The sequence below is a fragment of the Felis catus genome, chromosome C2 (assembly GCF_018350175.1).
Source record: "Felis catus isolate Fca126 chromosome C2, F.catus_Fca126_mat1.0, whole genome shotgun sequence".
NCBI lineage: Eukaryota > Metazoa > Chordata > Mammalia > Carnivora > Felidae > Felis > Felis catus.
The window spans coordinates 6,480,603-6,503,425 of NC_058376.1; the positions used below are offsets into that span (position 1 = coordinate 6,480,603).

The following is a 22,823-nucleotide window of genomic DNA, read 5'->3' on the forward strand; positions in this document are numbered from 1 at the left end:
GACAGAGACAGAGCATGAACAGGGGAGGGTCAGAGAGAGGGAGACACAGAATCCAAAACAGGCTCCAGGCTCTGAGCGGTCAGCACAGAGCCTGACGTGGGGCTCGAACTCACGGACCGCGAGATCATGACCTGAGCCGAAGTCGGCCGCTTAACCGACTGAGCCACCCAGGCGCCCCTCTTTTTGTTTTATTAAGAGAGTAGAGGAGAAATCACACATTGTTGCTCTGGTCTTGTCAGAGACCTTGCAAATGAGAGTTTAATGAAACCTATCTTCTATAAGGTGAGGGTAGGGTAGCATTAGTGTGAAACAGCAAAATAAAGCTTCTACAGAAGCGTGTTTCTGTTTGCTCACTTCAGGGGTTTCAGAGGCTCTATGGAGGTTTTTGTGCTGTTGGATATAAAGAAGGGTTTTGTTTGTTTTGAGTCTTTCGTCTGTCTCAATCAGTTATAAATATATAGGATATCTTTAATTGCTTATTTTTGAAAAGAAATCTGAGAATTGCTAATGATAACTTTAATTGCACTCTACTGAGTTTGTTTTCCTGTTTGTGTATATTATGATTTTGTATTCATTCATTGAATTTACAGGCGATGGAGAGGTGATTGAACAAATTATAAGCCTCCAAACCAATGATAATGGTGAACGCAGCCCCGAGTCCAGTGTTCTTGATGGGATGATAAGACAGTTACAGCAGCAGCAGGATCAGAGACTGGGAACAGATCACGATACCGTTCCAAGTGGACTTCCCAGTGGGGAAGAAACACCCCGAAGAGGTAGGATAGATGAGAGCTATTGCATCTTAACATGACTGAAATCTAAGAGGAAATGAAGTCACTGTCCGGTACATGCAGTGAAAAATTTTCAGCAGTGTGCTTTTACAGCTTAGGTAGCAGTAGCCTGGAGGGAACTTCACTAGGCTTTTGTAAAGTTGATGTGCCAGCAAATGGACATTGAATTTTCAAGTACTTGGAAGTTTATTGAAACTTTTTTTTTTGCTCCTAAATAAGAGTATTTACAAAATTATATTAAATGAGTAAGGAACAAAGTATTTTTTTTTTTTAAAGGGAAAACTACAGTTGTAGGTTTCCCTGTAAATACTTTTAATTAACGGGGTGCCTGGGTAGCTTAGTCGGTGAAGTGTCCGACTTCGACCCAGGTCATGATCCTACGCTTCGTGGGTTGGAGCCCCACATCAGGCTCTGTGCTGACAGCTTGGAGCCCGGAGCCTGCTTCGGATTCTGGGTCTCCCCTCTCTCTGCCCCTCCCCTGCATACACTCTGTCTCTCTGTCTCCCAAAAATAAATATTTAGAAAATAAATAATACTTTTAATTAAAAAAAAATTAGTTGGATAGAGCACTAAATGTTTCTTCTGGAATCGGAAGGCTTGAAATGAATTTGTAGGGCGAAGTTCTTGAGACTGGCATATAATAGTAATATAGTTCCTTAGTGGGGGAACTCCTCTCGAGGAGCAGGCAGTTGTTCAGCAAATGGAAACTCCTTCTGGGGAAGATAAATGCCTGTGGAACGTTAGAGAAGCCTTGAGTACCACAAAAATCATCCCTGCCGTGTCACACCTGCATGGGTTACTTGGCCACAAATTTCAGTATCATTTTTGCCAAATGTTTCTTCCTGTCTACGTAAAAGAAAAATTCTCCAACAGGCAGGTTAAATATTTTAGGCAGGAATACCGCACAGTTGATGCATATGCGTTCTTTTCAGCTTTGCTTTTTCCCCTCGATGATATATTCTAGAAATCACTCCAGATCCACTCATAGCGCTTCCTCATCCATTTTCGTAGCATCATGGTACTCCACGGTGCGGAATAACAGTCTTTGTAATGAATCTGTTTATGACCACTTGAGTTAGTTCTCATGTGATGATATGAGACCCTGTGCACATGTTTTCTTCACAGTGTTGGAGAATAATAGTATTACTCGAGCATTCAGATTTAGAGTTTATTGTTGGTTCTGAATTCAAAACATGTTTCTTAAATGGCAGTTTGTTTTAATGTAAATGTTTGAATTTACACGATCACCCTGCCTTTTAGGCAGAGTATGGTGTGTCGCGCAATGCAAATTGGTTCACATTTGATTGGTAAACAGAATGCTGTAGCTAGAAGAAGGCAGGGGTGTGTTTAGCCACGTGGATTTTGCCCTGGGCCAGGAGAGCTGGCAGAGGTGAAGAAGAATGTTAGAGCCTCCTGCAGGCAAGGATACAGCCCCCAGTTTCTCTGTTGCATTAATAGCAGAAGTCCCTTCCTCCAGTGTTTTAAGAAAACAAGCACTTTACCTGGGACACCTGCCACCACGCTGGTCTCCGTCCTCCATCCTCCATCCTCCATCCAGCTGACTGCAGCTTGTGAGAGGTTGCCCTGTCTCCTGTGGCCCACCTAATCAGCTCTGCACAGGCTTAGGGCTCACTAAGCCTTGTTATCTGTGTTGCCTTGTCATCCCCTCTCTTAGCTCTAGTTCAGGTGCGGCCAGCATTGCCCTGCTCTGCATTTTGTTGAAGTTTTGATACCCACTCTGGCAGCTAGCCTGCCTGAGTGGCTCAGATTATCTCTTAAAGTCACAGGTAATGTTGTTCGAGCTCTTGTTATAGAGCCACCACAGTTTGAGGAGGCTCTCTGCAATGCTAATTTTTCCAAAAAGATGTGTTTTTAGTGTATGGTTCTGAAAAAGGCAAGGAAGGGTTTTACGAATGCAAATATAGCATTATAATAGAAAATATCTATGCATTAAAAAATTCCAGAAAGTCTAGTAATGGAAATTGAAGTGAATAGATGTTTGTTCTGTGTTCTGTATATTGATCTTAGTCTCATTAGGATACTTTCTGACAAAGCGTTTTGGATTTGTAGTTTTGGTTTGTATCTTTATTTTTGGTTTGTGTCTTACTGGGTGGAGTGTATATGCTTATTATGTGTTAAATGCATATTAGATTGAAATTTCTCTCGGAATCCGTTTTGACGTTTCTTTTTTGTAGGTTTTAGAAGACTGAGCTTAGACATCCAGTCCCCTCCAAATATTGGTCTGCGTCGTAGCGGACAAGTGGAAGGTGTTCGTCAGATGCATCAGAATGCTCCACGCAGTCAGATTGCTACTGAGCGTGACCTGCAGGCTTGGAAACGAAGAGTGGTTGTACCAGAGGTACCACTAGGCATATTTAGGTTTGTTTTAGGATATCTCTTAATATTGTTTCTTTTTACAAAAATATATCTATGTGGTTATTTACACCTTTTTTTTTTAACCCCATTAGTGGTGTAAATAATCACGTAAGTATATTTTAGTAATGGGTTGGAATCTGGTTTACTTGTGGTAGGAAAATGTTGAAATCGTTCTCAAAGTTTTTACTGTGGTTACTTTTTTTGTAAATTGTTTTTCGTATTCCTGTTCCATCTTTACAAATACCTGCTTTTGTCCCTTTATTGTTATTTTGAAATAAATCCCAGGTATATAATTTTGTTTAAAAATATGCCTAAAAGATATATATATATATATCTAAAAGATCAGGGATTGTTTTCAGTTATTACCTCAGTGCTATTGTCATACCTTACAAAAATAATTCCTCAGTAGAACCAAATGTCCAGTGTTTAAATTTCCAATTGTCTCATGTCATAAATGTTTTTAGTTTTTTGCAAGACTATTTCTTAAAGTGGCATAATTTTGTCAAAAGGCACGTAATAAGTATTCTCTTTTTGTGACACTGGCAGGCATGGGAACTCACTGGTTAGGTTCATTAATTCATTAGGGGTCATAAAACTGATCACTCAACTCTTTGAAGTCTTCATTTGTTACAGTGGGTACTTCTAAAAGAGAAATTTACCCGGATGTACTGTTTGATTATCTAATAGTAAAGTTCATATAGAAAAGACAAGATAGATGTTTATTTTGCTTTATTTACCTTCAAGACGAAGATTTACTCCCTTTCATCCTCCAGCGTTGACCAATTTGTCTTTGGGGTTTTTGCTGTATAAATCACACTGCTGCGATTTAGTTTATTTCTAATATCTTTATTGATTTTTAAGTTTTTCCACCTCTAGCCAGGAGGAGCCTCTTCAAGTTGGCTCTTTAGTCCTTTTGAAACGACTGTAGTATCTTTCTGTAACATCCCTGCTATCAGACATGGCAAGGTGTTGAAGTTCATCTTGTGAATTTCTCGTCTTGGATGTAGAGTCATTCTTTTCTCTTGAGTAGCCCTGTTTTCTTTTAGTGGGAAGTATTTCATAATTATAATCTGGGCAGTAGGGTCTTCCTTGCTACTGAGTATAACCTAACTGATTTTTGAGTTAATGCAATGGACATAGCAAATACTGCTTTTCAGTGATAACTGAAATGTTCAGTATTCCGTTATCTTATATCTCCTAGTAACTAATGCCTTGAAGATGGTTTTGTAAAAGTGCGTCCTCCATGTGTTTAGGCCAAAGAGTTTCGGTGATTGGTGGAGGAATGTAGTACTTACATACTGTATGGTGAATTTAAGAATGTTTATAAATACACCATAAAATAATGGAAAGCAAAATCTGGTACTGGGATGAGAAATACAGAAAATCACCATCATGTATGTACTGTGCTATCATTAATCCTTAAAATTGTGTCTGAGTTGCATGGTCATCAGAACCAAAAGTGTCACTTTGGGATACTTTTTGTTGTCAGAACCAAGGGAAGCAAACCAGTATCAAGAGTGAAAGACCTGAAGAATAGTTCTTTCTCCTTTTTTTTTTTTTTTTTAATATTTATTTATTTTGAGAGAGTGAGAAAGAGAGAAGCAGAGAGAGTGGGAGACCGAGAATCCTAAGCAGATTCTGTGCTGTCAGCACAGTTCCTGGTGTGGGACTTGAACTCACGAACTGTGAGATCATGACCTGAGCCGAAACCAGGAGTCAGATGCTTAACTGACTGAACCACCCAGGCGCCCCGACAATAATTCCTCTATTATTTATTCTCTTCAGATGAAACACTGGAAACAGTTATGTCCAAGATAGCTGGTCTTTATTATGGTAGCCATCATGTCTGCCTTTGTGGTGGAGAGCGAGGTTTAGGTCAGAAGAAGGGAGAGACTGAGGCAAAAAGGACATTTGTTGAGTAAACTTGATTTAAGCAGCTGTCATGGTTGCACATGAGATCTTCTGCTCATAATTCATTGACCAGAATGTTGTCATCGTATGGCTGTACTTAGCTACAGAGGAGGCTAGGTGATGGTTTCTATTTAGGGCAGCAAAGAGCCTAGATAAAAACACATCTGTTTCAAAGGAAGAAAAGGAGAATGCAGTTTTTGCACCAACTAGCTGTCTGCTATAATAAAAATTTCCCGAAGAAGAGCGTAGCTCCTCATAGTGCTGTATTCTAAAATACACGTGAGATATTGCAGTGGGGTGCTAAGCGATCTAGCAACGGTCGGTGCTTTTGATGACAGTCCTTATGAGTGGAAGCAATGGGAATTTTATGTAACTTGTAATTAATTAATTAGAGTGGCACTTGATGAAGATCGAGAAAATTAAAATTTTGTTTCCCAGCTATAAAAGTAGTTATGTGTCCCTTGTGAAAAATTTAGGTGATAGATGAAAGTGTGAGAAAATCAGTGATCCTCCGGTGCAGAACCGTGAGCACACAGTCCTGCTTCCTAGTAGATGAAGTTCCGGTTGGGGCTAGATCTCAGACATGTAGTTTGTCTTAATTCAGGAATAGTGGAGACTCTGTCTGTTGTATTCATTCTAATTCTGTTCATCCTATGATCTTTCTAATACCGCTTTTCTTAACTGACGTCTCATTTAGGTGTTGGATTGCAGTTGCACACCATTGAAGATGATACTGTACTCATGAAGGCCTAGCATGTTCCTAGCATGTTCTCAGCCATGTTAGTGATTGAGAATGAAGTGTATGTGGTGGTTCGTTTTCAAAGCAAAGGGAAGCGTACAGCTATGGGGTAGGAATTCCATAGTTCCTTAAATATATGTACAGTTGGTGAAACTGAGAACATGTGAAGGGCTGAGTCTGATTTAGAGCTGCCCTGCGGATGCAGCATTGTTCTGTTGGCATCTGAGTGTGAGCCAGAGGTGGATCCTGAGAAAACAATTTCTGTAGAATCAAGTTCTTACTTACCGGCATTTGCGTGCAGACTCATTTGAGCGTCTAGTTGTGTCTCGGGCCGTGGCCCATATGTCTGTTTTGAAACTGGCCCAAGAGGGGTTTTAAAGTGAACATAAAACACAAAGCCATATGTTTTCAGCAGCATTCAAGTTGGAGAAAAGGGACATTCAGTCACCTGGATTCTCTCACCACGGAGGAGGAAACTGAACTTCGTTCAGTACATTCCTCATGGTGGAAGGTCCCCTGCTTTGAGATCGGTCACAGGAACATAATCTTTGTTTTGTATCATGTGAGTGAAATATAGGTGATTAGAAAAAGTAGTAACACTGCCATTCTGGTTTTCTACCAATTACAAAACATGCAGTTTGAATAAGTTTGGAGGAGGATTCTGTTTTTATTGTTTCTTTAGAGAAAAGGATTGTAGTCTTGCCCAATATACAGGAAGATTGAGTAGCTAATGTGAAAGATTCTATTTGAGTTGGTTGTATTGGGGTCTGTGAAAATACAAACACCTCTGTATTAAGTGCGAAAAATAAGACCTCCTAACTGCCTCTGAGATTATATTATGTTTCTTTTTTTTTTTTTTTTAATTTTTTTTTTTAAATATTTGTTTATTTTTGAGAGAGAGAGAGACAGAGCATGAGCAGGAGAGAAGCAGAGAGAGGGAGACACAGAATCCAAAACAGGCTCCAAGCTGTCAGCACAGAGCCCGATGCGGGGCTCGAACCCACGAACTGTGAGATCATGACCTGAGCTCAAGTTGGATGCCCAACTGACTGAGCCACCCAGGCGCCCCATATTACGTTTCTAACATAAAGTATAGCTTGACTTGTTTTATTAGAACTTTAGGGATTTTTTGTATTAGTTTAAAAAGCATATAAGCTTATGGTGCCCCAAATTGTAATGATTAGTTTTTCCTCTTTATACCCTTTACTTATCCATCGGTTCATTAACCAGTATAACTGGACACTTACATTTGTAGGAAATTGGAAGACTTCAGAATAGAGAAGGGTGAAGAGGAAAGAAATCTTTATATAATAGGAAGAAAAAGGAAGACTCTCCAGCTCACACAGAAGGTAACCGAAATTCTGTTTTCTGAGGAATAAGCAAATTGGAAATTAAACTGAATTTATACTTTTATTTTTTTGATCCTTGAGAATATTAGTACCTTTTGCCTGAAGTAGAATATTTCTTGCTCAAGGTCTTCTGTTTGGGATTTAAAATAAGGGGCATAAAGTTGTACAGCTGTTGGGAAAGAGTAGTCTGAAACTTGAGAGGAGTAAGTAGCCCAATGGCTGGCTACCAGTGGTAACGGATTCCAGAAAATTCTTGTGTGGTGACCACTCACTCAGGTCAAGAATTGGAATGTTCTGGGCTTATCTCAAGCATGGCAGGTCCGTCCCTACTCACTGCATCCACAGCTAGCCTGTCGTTTGACTTCTAAAACTGCTGGTTAGCTTTGTCTGTTTCTGCAGTTTATCCTGATGATGCAGTTCCAAAAAATCTGTAAGAAAAACTTAGACCCTCTAAAACTTCATCCTGCTGAAGAAAATCTTTGTCCATAATATTTAGTCTCTCTATTTGGATTTTCATGCACATCACATGAGCGGTGTTAACACTGATGCATGGAAGGTGCACAAAATGTATGCAAGATCAGCGCTGCAAAACTTTGTGGACTTGCTCGCAGTTGACCGTTCAACGTCACGACTGATGGCCTGTGCACGTACTCATGGCTGCCATTATGTGCCTTGTCATTGAAGCTTGATTCTAATTAATTTTTAGAAAGTTTACTTATTTTGAGAGAGAATTAGTAGTGGTGGAGGGGCAGAGAGAGAGGATCCCAAGCAGGCTCCGCACTATCAGCACAGAGCCCGATGCAAGGTTCAAACTCACTGAGATCATGACCTGAGCTGAAACCAAGAGTTGGATATTTAAGCGACTGAGTCACCCAGGCGCCTGTTACCTTTTTATTTAATTTAAAAGTGATTGAACTCATCATGTCAGGTACTGAAAAGAAAAAAATGTTGACTATCTAAATGAATATCTTTGGCCTGAGTTAGGATGTTTTCTCATGAAAAAATTTGAAAGTTAAATTTACTAAAATAAGTTATAAGTAACTGATAGATTCTTTGATTGTTTTATTTTTGCTAGAAAAAATAAGTTTTGAAAGATTTTAAAAACTGATTACATTGCTGTTCCTTATGTAGTCACGGTTTTCTAATTTGGATATGTTACTTGATATATTACAATCTATGTAATTAAATTATATTAAAATTATTCAAGAAATGGTTATGAAGTTAAATGTATGAAGTTCTTTAAAATTTTCAAGTTTACCTTTAAGTCAAAAATTATGATTATTCTTAATCCTGTATTGAGTAAAAAGGCTAAACTTTATACTTAGTCTTCTTATGTACAAAGTTTGGATATATACACTATGTAAACACTGATGACATACATCTGCAGCATTACATCTTGCGGGGGAGCAAATTAGGAAACTGTTCCAAGTTTCCTGTATGGTAATGATAATGCAAAAACATCGAGAAACACTGATCTAAGTGGAATCCTACATTCTGCATTCTTTTGTATCTGGCTTAATCATTTGACCTTGTGAGATTTATCTGTGTTGTTGTGAGTAGTTGAAGTTCATTTATTTTCATTGTTTGTTGTATAGTATTCCCTTGATGAACATACTGCCATTTATTCAGTCTGTTTTTGAAAGACATTTGGATTGTTTTCATATTTTGACTATTAGTAATAATTCTGCTGTCAGCATTTTGTACGTATCTCTTGGTATCTCTTTGTATATTTTAATCTATGCCTTGGAGTGAAATTTTTAGATCATGGAATATGTGTATATTCCACTTAGTTAATGCCACATGCCATTTCAAACTGATTGCACTCCCTACCTGTAGTGAGATATGTTAAAATCTCATTATCTTTACAAATTTCTCTGTTTCGACTTGTTTTTCTTAATATGGTTTGCAGCTATATTATTTGGTATGTGCACATGTAGAATTTCATTTTTCCCTGTTGAATTGAACCTTTTCTCAGTATGAATTTTCACCCCTTATTTCTTGTAATGTTTTACTCTCCAAACTCTTTTTTAATGTTTATTTATTTTGAGAGAGAGAGAGAGAGAGAGAGAGAGAGAGAGAGAGAGAGAGAGAGAGATGCAAGCATCACTCGCACAAGCAGAGGAGGGGCAGAGAGAGAGGATCCCAAACAGGCTCCACACTGTCAGTGCAGAGCCCGATGCGTGGCTTGATCCCATGAACCATGAGATCATGCCCTGAGTCAAAGTCAAGAGTTGTATGCTTAACAGCCTGAGCTGCCCAGGTGCCCCTTCTCCAAATTCTTTATACAGCTATGCTAGCTTTCCTTTGGCTGGTGTTTGCATCGAATGTTGTTTCCTTCTTCCTCCTGATACTGCAGTTACATGTATGTTAGACTTTTGCTATTGATTTCTTTTTGTTGGGTTGTTAGCTGTTATTCTGATTTTTTTTTTTTCTCCTGCCCTATATTGCAGTTCATTAGTTCTTTTAGCTGTGTGTAATCTGCTGTTAAACCTAGTTTTGTTACTGTATTTTTCCGTTCATAATTTTTACTTGGTCCCTTTTTTGGGGCTTTCAGTTTTCTGGTGAAGTTCTCATTAACTTCTTGAAAATCAGCCATGGTTATTTTTAAAAATCCATGTCTGCTGATTTCATTATTTCAGTATCTTGTTCCCCTGTTTCCATTGCTTGATTTTTTTCTCATTTTTTTTGTTTACATTCTTTGTTGCCTATGGTTTTGATTGAATGTTAAAGCTAGAGATAATTTGAAGCCTGGGATGATACTTCTTACCCCAGAGAGGATTTACATCTGCTTATGGTGAGCTGCTAAGGCCACTGTCAAGCCTGTATTGCCTTAATCGCAACAAGGATGGGGCTATAATTATTTTGGATTACTGTTTATCTGCAATTTACCGATCAGTCTAGGCAGTACCCTTTGATCTAAGAGCCAAAGCCTGCAGTGTTCTACACATAGAAGGCTCTAAATTGCAATTTTTTGTTAGCCTAACTCATGAGTTTAGTCTCTTGGTTTTTTGCTTACCTGCTGAACCCTTCAGCTCCCTCTTCTGGAGTGAAATTGTAGGGTTATCTTTTACTGTTCACACTCTTCTATCTTGGTCCTATAATTCTTTATAGGCTCGTTTAGGTATATAATGCCCTCAAACTTATTTTAAAAAATGGATATTTTGCAAGAGTTTCTTAATGGTAGGTTTGGCCCACCTATGTTTAAAAATTTCCGTCGTGAAACTCACTAATAGGTGTTTTTTTCTTTAACGAAAATCAATACGGACAAATTAAGGAAAGCACAGTTCATTTGAAAATCGGCCAGAGGCATAATGAAATGATAAAACACACCACTGATTATCTAACCGAAGGTACTAATGTGAAAATTAACTTGTATATCAGTTCAAGGAATATATGCTTTCACACATGACTGAGTCTGCGCAATAGCATGCTCCCTCCGCCCTTTAGAAGAAGTGTCGTCTGTTTTATTTAGATGATTTTTAAGGATTATTTAAATACATATTTTGTTTTGATAAAATATGGTATTTTAAAAATTCACACAGAGCTGAAAAGTACTGACAACAACAAATCCTCCAAAAATTAAAATCTGGAAATAAGTTGGGTTAATATTTGAGGATTATTTCAGATCTTTCTCTCTGTGTATACAACAGGGGTATGTTCATTAGTGTTGGTGACAGCATCATGATACATGAATATATACTTTTCACTTCGAAGATACATATTTTATTTCTGTTAAAGTTTGTTTTGAGAGAGAGAGGGGGAGAAATAGCACGAGTGGGGGAGAAGCAGAGAGAGGGAGACAGAGAATCCCAAGTGGCCTCCATGCTGTCGGTGCGGAGCCCGATGTGGGGCATGAACCCACGAAATGGAGATCATGACCTGAACCCAAACCAAGAGTTGGACGCTTAACCGACTGAGCCACGCAGGGCCCCTAAATTAGATATTTTAAAGTGGTATCTTGGGTTATTGTTGTTATGATCTTATTAATGGCAAAATAGTTAACTTATAATTTAGTTTGGAAAATGCCGATCTAACGTGCCTCATTTAGCCACGTCTTCTAAGTACCTTAAAAGTAAAACCACCAAGTTTAATTGAACTACATCCATATTTGTATATTTTTGAGCTATTATTCTTCGTTATTTTTGCCTTAAATCCTTTTTGGAATGTGAAAGAACATGTGTCTTGCGGGCGATGGCACTTACTGGATGCTGGTTCCACGTGCGCGTTTCTGTTTCAGTGTGAGTCGCTGGCGCTGCTGTCCCAGTCCCGGCAGAGGACGTGCAGGCGCAGGCGCCTGAATTACAGTCGAAGAAATCTTGGGCGGCTTGAGCTGTCTTCTGGAAATGAATCTTCGAGCTCTGGAAGACACGTGAGTTTTCTAACTTTAAAATGTATAAAATGATGGTAAATAATTTGTCTTCAGTCTCTTCCTTTGAATCTACCAAGGGACTAGGATGAATCGGGAACGGCTCTGTTGAGGTACTTGAACCGTACAAGCGTGTGACCCAGCAGTTCTAATATGTTAACGGGATTGTCCTGTCATCACCACTTTTTAATTTCAAAATCCTCATGGACTCTCAAACGAAATCCTATACTCATTTGCAGTTACTCCCCAGCCCACCTCTCTCAGCTCCTGACAATCACTAATCTTTCTGTCTCTGTGGAATGATTGACCTGTTCTGTGCGTTGTATATAAATGGAACCCTACGGTATGATGGTGGGAGGACGGGCTTTTTGCAGTTGGCATAATGTTTCCAAGGCTGGTCCACGTGTAGCATGCATCCATACTTCGTTTTGGCTATTACGAATAATGCACCTTACTAACATACAGGTTTTTATTTGAACACAAGCTTTTGTTTCATTTGGATGTATATCTACAAGTCAGTTTGCTGGGTCATGTGGTGACTCTGTGTTTAACCTTTTGAGGAATTGCTGGAGTGTTTTCCAAAGCAACTGCATTGTTTTATATTCCCATCGGTAATGGAGGAGGATTCCAGTTTCACCACATCCTTGGTAGCACTTGGCATTGTCTACATGTACTTTTGATTTTAGCTGTCCTGGTGGGTGTGAAGGGGTAGCTCATTGCTTTTGATACATTTCCCTAATGATTCATGATATTGGAACATGTTTTCATGTGCTTATTTCCTGTCTATCTTTGGAGAAATGTCTGTGCCAATCTGTTGTTCATTTATCACTTTTGTTGTCTTTTTTTATTGCTGTGAAAGTTCTTTTTTCTGGATGTGAGTCTGTTGTCAGCCGTAGGACTTGCATTTATTTTCTCTCATTTGAGGGACTGGCTTTTCACTTCTTCAGTGGTTTCCTTTGAAGGAAAGTTCTACATTTTGATGAAGTCCAGTTGATTTGTTTTTACTTTGTTGCTTGTGCTGCTGTCCAATCTAAGCCTCTCTCTAACCCCTTCTCGATTATCACATGGAATTACTGGTCTTCCTTTGATTTTCTTTTTTTAAGAACCCAATGTTTTTGTAAAGAGTGTTGAAAATTTAATAATAGAATGTTGACATTTTTTAATCACTATTGTTTGAAGGTTTGAAATGTTCTGTATTGATGAACAATTGATTTAATTCTTCTGTAAAGCACTGAGGTAATAGTTGAGCAGAGGGTTTGAGGTTAAATCTAAATTCTTCCACTTGGACAAGTTGTTTAACCTTTCTGGGTCTCTGGCCAGATCTGTAAAAGCAGTCAGTGGTAGCGTGTATTCCTCAGAGATGTAAGAACTCGATTGATTGTAAAGTGTTTAAGATAGTGTCTAATATCCAATAAGCCAGCTGCTGTTATCAGCCTGTTAAGGTAACTAATTGTGTTTTATGTAAGGAGACTTTTTTACATTATTTTCTTCTTTTTACAGTGAATTGAACGTTTTAACCCTTTCTTAATAGTTTTGGATAATTATGGTAAACGTTCCCACCCATCTTCCCTAGTTTCTGGTTTATGCTTCCTGTGTTTTTCTTCATACATTCAATCAGATATGTGTACATTTTATTGTTTCTCCTTTTGTACACAAAATATAGCATACTATAGATGCTCTTTGGCACTTTTCACTCTGGCTTTTTTCACTTAAAATTTTCTTTCTTTTTTAATATTTTAGTGTAATTTATTATAATCAGCTAGCAGTCCACTTAAAATGTTAACTAGAAATACCAGTTCTTTGCCCTTTTCAATTCATTTAATTATGTGCACCCAATAAATTTAATGAAAGCTTTCCATTTAATAAGTCTTATAATTAAACACATCTATTACATTGATACTAAGTATTCTTTTTTTTCCACTTAAAATATTCTTGAACTCACTCCATGTCCGTTGTTTTTTTTTGTTTTTTTTTTTTTGTTTTAATGTTTGTTTACTTTTGAGAGAGACAGAGACAGAATGGGAGTGGGTTAGGGGTGGAGAGAGAGGGAGACACAGAATCTGAAGCAGGCTCCAGGTTCCGAGCTGTCAGCACAGAGCCCGATGCGGGGCTCAAACTCACAGAGCTGTGAGATCATGATCTGAGCTAAAGTCAGACGCTCAACCAGCTGAGCCACCCAGGTGCCCCCATGTTCGTTTTTATTTTTTATTTTTTTAATTTTTTTTAACGTTTATTTATTTTTGAGATAGAGACAGAGCATGAATAGGGGAGGGGCAGAGAGAGAGGGAGACACAGAATCTGAAACAGGCTCCACGCTCTGAGCTGTCAGCACAGAGCCTGACGCAGGGCTCGAACTCACGGACCGTGAGATCATGACCTGAGCCGAAATTGGACGCTTAACCGACTGAGCCACCCAGGCGGCCCCCCATGTTCGTTTTTAAATATCTTCTCCATGGTTCTTTCTCTCTCTCTCTCTCTTTTTCTCTTTCTTTCTCTTTCTCTCTTTATTTCAAGACTTGCATCATACAGTTATGGGACTGTAACAGTTTATTTAACCAGTCTCTTACCTATGGCCATTTAGGACGTTTCCAGTGTTTTCATTATAAATAGTGCCACAATGAGTAATCTTTTTGTCTGTGTATGTAGTTTTTTGCTGATGGAGACGTCATTTGGGAGTACGATCCTGGGAAGGGGATCGCAGTGTCTAAAGATACATGCCTCTGAGTTGTAGGAAGTAGTGGTAAAAGTTGCTGCCGAGGGAAGGTTCCAACTTGGCTTTCCTGCTGGTGGTGCCACCAGCAACATGGATTTTCTTAGCCATTAGCCAACGGAGTGTTTTATACTTGATAATCTTTGCCAGTTTAATGGGTGAGAGATGGTGTCTTAGTGTAGTTTTATTTTTTTATGTTTTGGCTTTTTTTTAGTGAGAAAAATTATAAAATTTACTACTTTATTTTCCTGTGTACACTTCAAAAGTGTTACCTCTATCTTAAGTATGTGCAACCATTACCACTGTACGTTTCTAGCACTCTTTCATCATCCCAGACAGACACTGTACTCATTGAACACCGACTCCCTTTTTCCCTTCTGTACGTCCGTGGTAGCCTCTCTCCTACTTTCTAGCTCTCTGTAAATTTGCCTACTATAGGGACCTCGTGTAAGTGGAATCATACGATACTTGTCCTTTTATCTTTGGTTTATTTCACAGAATAGTTTTATTTTGACTTTCTCATGTGTGAAGTTGTTGAACATCTTTTCATATATTTAGAGTGTCTTTTTTTTTCATCTTTGTGCACATGTATTTATGTCCTTTGGTCATTTCTCTATCACATTTTTGGTCCCCTCCGTGCCCACCGCAATTTCTAAAGGTTCTTTATATACCAGATATGTTAGTTCTTTATCTGTAGTTTATACGGTGCTGCGTTCTTTTTCTGCCATTAGAGCCTCTAAGTGGTTATTACTTGGTGGAGATGAAGGCTACTGATTTCGGTAGATTGAATTTTTTTACACATCTTGCTGTGTTACTGAACTTTTGAGTTAATTTTATCATTGAATTATCTGAGGTTTTTTTATTTAGGTACCCTCTCCTTTGTACAAGTACTTAGTTGTCCTTTGGGGTGCCTGGGTGGCTCAGTTGGTTAAATGTCTGAATTTGGCTCAGGTCATAATCTCACGGTTCATGAGCTTGAGTCCCATGCTGACAGCTCAAAGCCTGGAGCCCACTTCAGATTCTGTCTCCCTCTCTCTCTGCCCCTTCCCCACTCATGCTCCATATCTCTCTGTCTCTCTCTCAAAAATAAATAAACATTAGAAAAAAATTTTAAAAAAATACTAGTTTTCCTACTAAGGTAATTTTTATACCTCCCATTGCTCTCTCTTATCTAATTGCATTGCTCGGTTCTTTCAGCACGGTGTTGAATGGTGGTGGAGATAGTGGACCGTATTCCTCTTGGTGGAGACATGTCTACCATTTTCACACTAAATGAGACGCCTTAATTTAGGTGTCTATAGTATGCATATGTATGTTATTATGCTAAGAAAATACCAGCTAATGCTTATTTTGTTGTGTTCTTTTTGAAACACCAGGATTGATTATAGATTCTTTTTCCTTTTTTTTTATTATAAATTTTTAAAATTTGCATCCAAGTTATTTAACATATAGTGTAATATTGATTTCAGGAGTAGAACCAAGTGATTCATCACTTACGTATAACACCCAGTGCTAAACCCAGCAAGTGCCCTCCTTAATGCCCATCACCCATTTAGCCCATTCCCCCACCAAAACCCTCCAGCAACCCTCAGTTTGTTCTCTTTGTTTAAGAGTCTCTTATGGTTTGTCTCCTTCCCTGTTTTTATCTTATTTTTGTTTCCCTTCCTTTATGTTTGTCTGTTTTGTATCTTAAGTTCCACATGAGTGAAGTCATATATTTGTCTTTCTTTGTCTAATTTCGCTTAGCATAATATCCTCTAGTTCTATCCACGTAGCTGCAAATGGCAAGATTTCATTCTTTCTGATTGGCGAGTAATACTTCATTGTATGTGCGTATGTGTATATGTGTCTATATATACACACACACACGTATATACATATATACGTATATACTCATATATACACGTATATATACATACGTACACACACACACACACACACACACACACACACACACACACACACACCCCACATCTTCTTTGTCCATTCATCTGTCCATGGACATTTGGGCCCTTTCCATACTTTGGCTATCGTCAATAGTGCTGCTATAAACATTGGGGTACATGTGCCTCTTTGAGACAGTACACCTGTATCCTTTGGATAAATACCCAGTAGTGGAATTACTGGATCATATGGTAATTCTATTTTTCATGTTTTGAGGAACCTCCATCCTGTTCTCCAGAGTGGCTGCACCAGTTTGCATTCCCATCAGCAGTGCAAAAGGATTCCCCCTTCTCTGTATCCTCACCAATATCTGTTGTTGCCTGAATTGTTCATTTTAGCCATTCTGACGGGTGACCTGGTATCTTACCATGGTTCTGATTTGTATTTCCCTGATGATGTGTGATGTTGAGCATTTTTTCATGTGTCTGTCAGCCATCTGGATGTCTTCCTCGGAAAAGTGTGTGTTCATCTCTTTTGCCCATTTCTTCACTGGATTGTTTTTTGGATGTTGAGTTTGATTTTGGATACTAACCCTTTATCTGATATGTCATTTGCAAATATCTTCTCTCCCATTCCGTCAATTGCCTTTTAGTTTTGCTGATTGTTTCCTTTGCCACGCAGAAGCTTTTTATGTTGATGAGGTCCCAGTAGTCCATTTTTGCTTTTGTTTCCCTTGCTCCTGAAGATGTGTTGAGTAAGAAGTTGCTGTGGCCGAGGTCAAAGAGATTGTTGCCTGTTTTCTCTTCTAAGATTTTGATGGCTTCCGGTCTTCTGTTTAGGTCTTTCATCCATTTTGAGTTGAAACAGCCACTTAAGAAAGTGGTCCAGGTTCATTCTCCTGCATGTTGCTGTCTAGTTTTCCCAATACCATTTGATGAAGACACTTTTTTTCCCTTGGATATTCTTTCCTGCTTTGTCAAAGATTAGTTGGCTATATGTTTGTGGGTCCATTTCTGGATTCTTTATTCTGTTCCATTGATATATGGGTTAGTTTTTGTGCCAGTACTGTACTATCTTGATGATTATGGCTTTGTAATACATCTTGAAGTCCAGAATTGTGATGCCTCCAGCTTTGGTTTTCTTTTGCAGGATTGCCTTGGCTATTCGGGGGATCTTTTTTTTTTTTTTCCTTTTTAAATCATCAGTGGTATATCAATCTTAAGATTGATACTTAAAATACTGAAGTATTTTCAAGTAATGGGGAAACGCTTTAAACTAATGCAAACATAGATAATGTGGAATGTTAAATCCACTTGACCTTTTAAAATAAACCATAATCTTGTGGCTTGGTGGTGGGTTTTACCTCCAGTGGTAGGAATTCATTCACCTGTGTTGTTGCATTGGGGGAGCTGGTGTGGGGGAGGGGGTGGGTGGTGGTGTGGCCGGGCAGAGATGGGGAGAGTGTGTGTGGGGTGTGTTGTGTATATGCGTGTTAGTTCCATTCCATTTTGGTTTGGAAAGCACTGATGGTAGAAAATGTGTAAGGGCTTTCCAGTTAGCTGGATTTCTAATTCCACTTCCTACACTTACCCTCCTGTGACCCTACGCATGTTATTTTACTTTTCTTAGTCTCGGGTGTCCCTATAGATGAAGAGCTGGTAATACACAGGCAGGGTAGATCCAGGCTTTGTGGGGGGTTGAAGCTTGTGTAATATCAGGAACTTTTTTTTTTTTTTTTTTAAGTAACTCAGAGTTACAAGCAGATGCACACAGCCTTGATAGTCAAGTTAAATCAGAAGCCTCTGAAATTTAATGTCATTAGTTTTCTTAACTCCTCCTCTGTTTACAGAGGTGTTTTGAGAATTGGGATAACACATGTAAGACATTTCAGAGGATGCATGATTTCTAGGTAGTAGCGTTTAAGAGTTTCTTTTATCACTGTCATGACAAAAAAAAGTCCATTTGAACATAAAAGCCAGACTCCTGGAATAGGAGGAGGCTCACGTTTTGAGAAACAGTTTTGAGAATATGTTGACTTCAGGGGCACGTGGATGGCTCAGTCAGTTAAGCGTCTGAGTTCAGATTAGGTCATGATCTCACGGTTCGTGAGTTTAGGTCCCACGTCGGGCTCTGTGCTAACAGCTCAGAGTTGGCTTTAGATCCTCTGTCCCCCTGTCTCTCCCCCTACCCTGCTTGTGTTCTTTCTCTCTCTCAAAAATAAATAAACATTAAAAAAGAATACACTTATTCTACATTTTGCCTGTTCAAATGAAGTAGATAAAAGTAGATACTGACTTTAGATTTTGTCTTTTAAGTTTTGGTTTTCAGTGACATTTTCATTATCCATTCTCAATGCTCCTAATGTAAATGCTGTTACAGTAAAAGGTCATGTCTCAGTTTAAAAGTACCTGCCTAGGGCGCCTGGGTGGCTCAAATCGGTTAAGCGTCAGACTTTGGCTCAGGTCACGGTCTTGCCTTTCCTGAGTGAGTTCAAGCCCCGCGTCAGGCTCTGTGGTGACAGCTCAGAGCCTGGAGCCTGTGTCCGATTCTGTGTCTCCCTCTCTCTCTCTCTGCCCCTCCCCCGCTAGCACTCTGTCTCTCTCTCCTTCAGAAATAAACATTTAAAAAAATTAAAAAATAAAAGTACCTGCCTGGTGTCCATAACTAGAACTTAAAGTAGATTGCAACCATTAGGGCTGTGGGAATCACAGAGTTGTTTCTTCCCCTCTCTTCCCTTTATTGACTTAAAAAAAATTTTGTCGTAGAGCAGTTTTAGGTTTACACAAAAACCGCACAGTGAGTACCTTGAATTCCCATATCTTCTTTTCCCTGCACACAGTTGCTCCTGGTAGTAACTTCTGGGTTAGTGTGGTGCATCTGCTGCCTCTGGTGAACTCAATTTCTTAGTTTACATTAGGGATCTCTGTGTTGCACAATTTGTGTGGGTTTTGACAAATGCATAATGTTACGTCTCTACCATAACAGTTTCACTGCCCGAAAACCTCCTTGCTACACTTAATCATTCCTTTCTCTCTCCTCCTGAGCCACTGGTAGGTCACCACTGATTTTTCTGCTGTTTCTGTAGACTTTTCCAGAATACCATACAGTTGGATTATACAGTATGTAGCCTTTTCAGATAGGCTACTTTCAATTTTTTTAAATGTTTATTTCTGAAGGGTGGGGGAGCGGGGGAAGAGAGAGAGAGGGAGAGAGATATGAGCGGGGGAGGGGCAGAGAGAGGGGGAGACACAGTCTAAAGCAGGCTCCAGGCTCTGAGCTATCAGCACAGAGCCCGATGTGAGACTTGAACCCACAAACCATGAGATCATGACCTGAGCTGAAGTCTGACGCAGATACTCCTCAGATTGGCTACTTTCTAGTAATATGAGTTTAAGTTTCCTTTGTATCTTTTCGTGGCTTGATACTTCATTTCTTTTTAGAACTGAATAATATTCCGTTGTCTGAATTTACCATAGATTATTTCATTTACTTACTAAAGGACATGTTGGCTGCTTCTAAGTTTTGGCAATTATTTTGTTGTTGTTGTTTTCTGTTTTATTGTTTGTTTATTTTTGAGAGAAAGAGAGCACGAGCAGGGGAGGGACAGAGAGAGAGGGAAACACAGAATCTGAAGCAGGCTCCAGGCTTTGAGCTGTCAGCACAGAGCCCCACGCGAGGCTCGAATTCACAAACCTCAAGATCATGACCTGAGCCGAAGTCAGATGCTTAACTGACTGAGCCACCCAGGTGCCTCAAAGTTTTGGCGATTATGAATAAAGCTGGTGTAAACTTCCATGTGCAGATTTTGTGGGGATATTTTTAATGCATTTTCATAAATACCAAGGAGCAGGTTTATTGGATCATATGATTAGGCTATGTTTAGCTTTGTAAGAAACTTCCAAACTGTCATCCAAAGTGGCTGTGTTACGTTTGCATTTCCATAAACAACGAAGGAGAGAGTCCCTCTTGTTCTGTGTTTTTGTTAAGATGTCAGTTCTTCCTAACTTGATCTGTAGATTCAACATAATTCCAATCAAGATCCCAACAAGTTAATTTTGTGGATATTGGTGAAGTGATTCTAAAGTTTATTTGGAGAGGAAAAAGGTCCAGAATAGCTAACAGGGTACTGAAGAACGTAGTTGGAGGACTGATAGTACCTGACCTTGACAGTTTGTAACAAGTCTGTAGTTTTCAAGACAATGTGGTATTGGTGAAAGAATAGACAGTAGATCAATTGAATAGAATAGGGAAACCCAGAAATAGACCAATGCAAGTATGGTCAACCAGTGTTTGACAAAAAAGCAAAAGACAACTCAATGGATAAAGCAGAGTCTTTTCAACAAATGGTGTTGGAATGACTGGACATCCACATGTTAAAAAAAAGTCTAGACACGTACTTTTCACAGATTGACTCAAAATGGATCATAAGCTTAATGGAAAACACAAAACTTAAAATTCCCAAAAGATAACATGCAATAAAATGTAGGTGACCTTGGGTATGGCGGTGACTTTTTAGATAGAATACCAAAAGCATGATCTGTTAAAGGAAAACGTGACAAGCTAGATTTCATCAATTAAAACCTGCTCTGGGAAAGATACTGTTAGGAGAGAATGCAAGCCACAGACCAGGAGAAAATATTGGTAGAGCTCCTATCTGATAAAGGACTTCTATTTAAAATATACCATGAATTCTTAAAATGCATTCATAAGAAAATAAAAAATCCAGTTTAAAAATCAGACAGTCTGACACGTCATCTGAGAAGATACATAGATGGCAAGTAATCGTATGGAAAGATGCGCAGCGTCATCGGCCATTAGGGAATGAAAGTAGAATGAGACGCCCCTGTGCCCCTATTGCAGTGACCCAGGTCCAGGCACTGGAAACATGTACACGGACTTGGCTCAGCCTCACACAGAGAAGGGCCCACTGTGTCAGCGGCAGTGGTGTTGAGTCTCTGTCTCTGTCGCCCTGTGCCTTGCTAAGAAAAAGAATATAATAAAGACACTGACTTTTTGTTTGAAGTTCATCTAATTATATTCATTGCCCGATTGCCTGAAATGGTAAGAATGGAATGCGGCTTTTCTTGACTTGTGTTATTTAATCTTCAAGATGAGGACTTTTATCTTATCCCCCCCTCTCCCCCGACACATAGGAGACTTCCTGTGATCAGAGTGAAGGTTCTTGCTCTTCTGAAGAAGAGGAGTGGAGGAGTGACAGGAGGAGTCAGAGTGACAGCGAAAGTTCAAGGTACTTGCTACTGCTTTAAAAAATTTTTGTTGTGGGGCGCCTGGGTGGCTCAGTCAGTTAAGCGTCCTACTTTAGCTCAGGTCACGATCTCGCAGTCTGTGAGTTCGAGCCCTGCGTCGGGCTCAGGGCTGATGGCTCAGAGCCTGGAGCCTGCTTCCGATTCTGTGTCTCCCTCTCTCTGTCCCTCCCCCGTTCATGCTCTGTCTCTATCTGTCTCAAAAATAAATAAACGTTAAAAAATAAATAAATAAAAAAAATTTTTTTTTTTTTGTTTTAAGTAGGCTCCACACCCAGCGTGGGGCTTGAACTCACGACCCCAGGATCAGGAGTCACACACAGCAACCCCTCTGTAGGCTGGGGCACCCCTCCAGGTGCCTGCTTTTCATTGTTTTCATCTGCTCAGCAGCCTAGTCCTAGGCTTGGATGGACCAGTCTGTGAAGGGCAGTTGAGTTTCCCGTACAATTAAAAGGAGAAGAAAACTGGGAGCGTCTGGGTGGCTCAGTTGGTTGAGTGTCTGACTCTGGCTCAGGTCACAATGTCATGGTTCATGAGTTCAAGCCCCATGTCAGGCTCACTGCGTCCTTGCAGAGTCTGCTTGGGATCCTTTGTACCCGCCTCCTCCTTTCTCCTCCCCTGCTTGTGCTCTCTCTCTGTCTCTTTAAAAAAACAAAAAAAAAATTGAAGAAGAGAACTGGATTAACAGCTGTGTGTATAGAAAGTTTTTTGGGTATGTTTGACTGTACACATTTGAGCCCACAGTGTACAATGTAGTCTTGGGCTGTAGTCATAAAGAGCAGTATCGAGAATGTATGTGGTAAGACCATCGTTCTATTTACTGTCAGTTATTGCATGTGTGGACCTCTAGTTTTGGGATCCAGATTTCATGGGACCCAGATGTTAACATCTGTTCCTCCTTTTGGTAAATAAAATGTCAAGTTCACCTTGGCAGATGCTCGTGCCGGAAACCTGGACATCTTTCTCTCTTCACAGCATAGCCATCACCAGGTCTAGAAAAGCGTCCCTTCCAAATAGGACTCAGTCTTATTTCTGTTCCTGTGGATGCTGTGCCGGTCTAGACCACTAGACCACCATACAATACTCCCTTTTTCCTGTCGTGACTTTTTTTATTCTGTTATGATTGAGGGGCTGGAGTGATTTTTAGAACCCTTGTCTATTTTTTTTACAAATTTAATTGTGAAATATGAAATGTACATAACAGAATTTACCATCTTAACCATTTTTAACTGTATATTTCAGTAACATTAAGTACATTCATATTGTTGTGCACCCAGTCTCCAGAACTCGTTGCAAAATTGAGAGTGTGTACGCATTAAACAGGGATTCTCCGCTTCCCGCCCCTCCCCTGGCAACCTCTGTTCTGCTTTCTAGCTCTGTCGTCATTGTCTTTTAATTCAGCTTCTCTTGAATTTTATTGTACAAAGCAGGTG

At 39.4% G+C, this 22,823-nt stretch overlaps 1 protein-coding gene across 1 annotated transcript in view; it reads left to right on the top strand.

Moving 5' to 3' along the window:
• Nucleotides 1-22,823, top strand: part of BRWD1 (bromodomain and WD repeat domain containing 1) — a 130,736-nt gene that overhangs the window by 60,227 nt on the left and 47,686 nt on the right. The window contains exons 18-22 of the mRNA XM_023238732.2: nucleotides 591-776; nucleotides 2,987-3,170; nucleotides 7,073-7,166; nucleotides 11,404-11,535; nucleotides 21,280-21,374. Coding sequence (XP_023094500.2) covers nucleotides 591-776; nucleotides 2,987-3,170; nucleotides 7,073-7,166; nucleotides 11,404-11,535; nucleotides 21,280-21,374 — 691 coding nt within the window. The remainder of the gene's footprint in view (nucleotides 1-590; nucleotides 777-2,986; nucleotides 3,171-7,072; nucleotides 7,167-11,403; nucleotides 11,536-21,279; nucleotides 21,375-22,823) is intronic.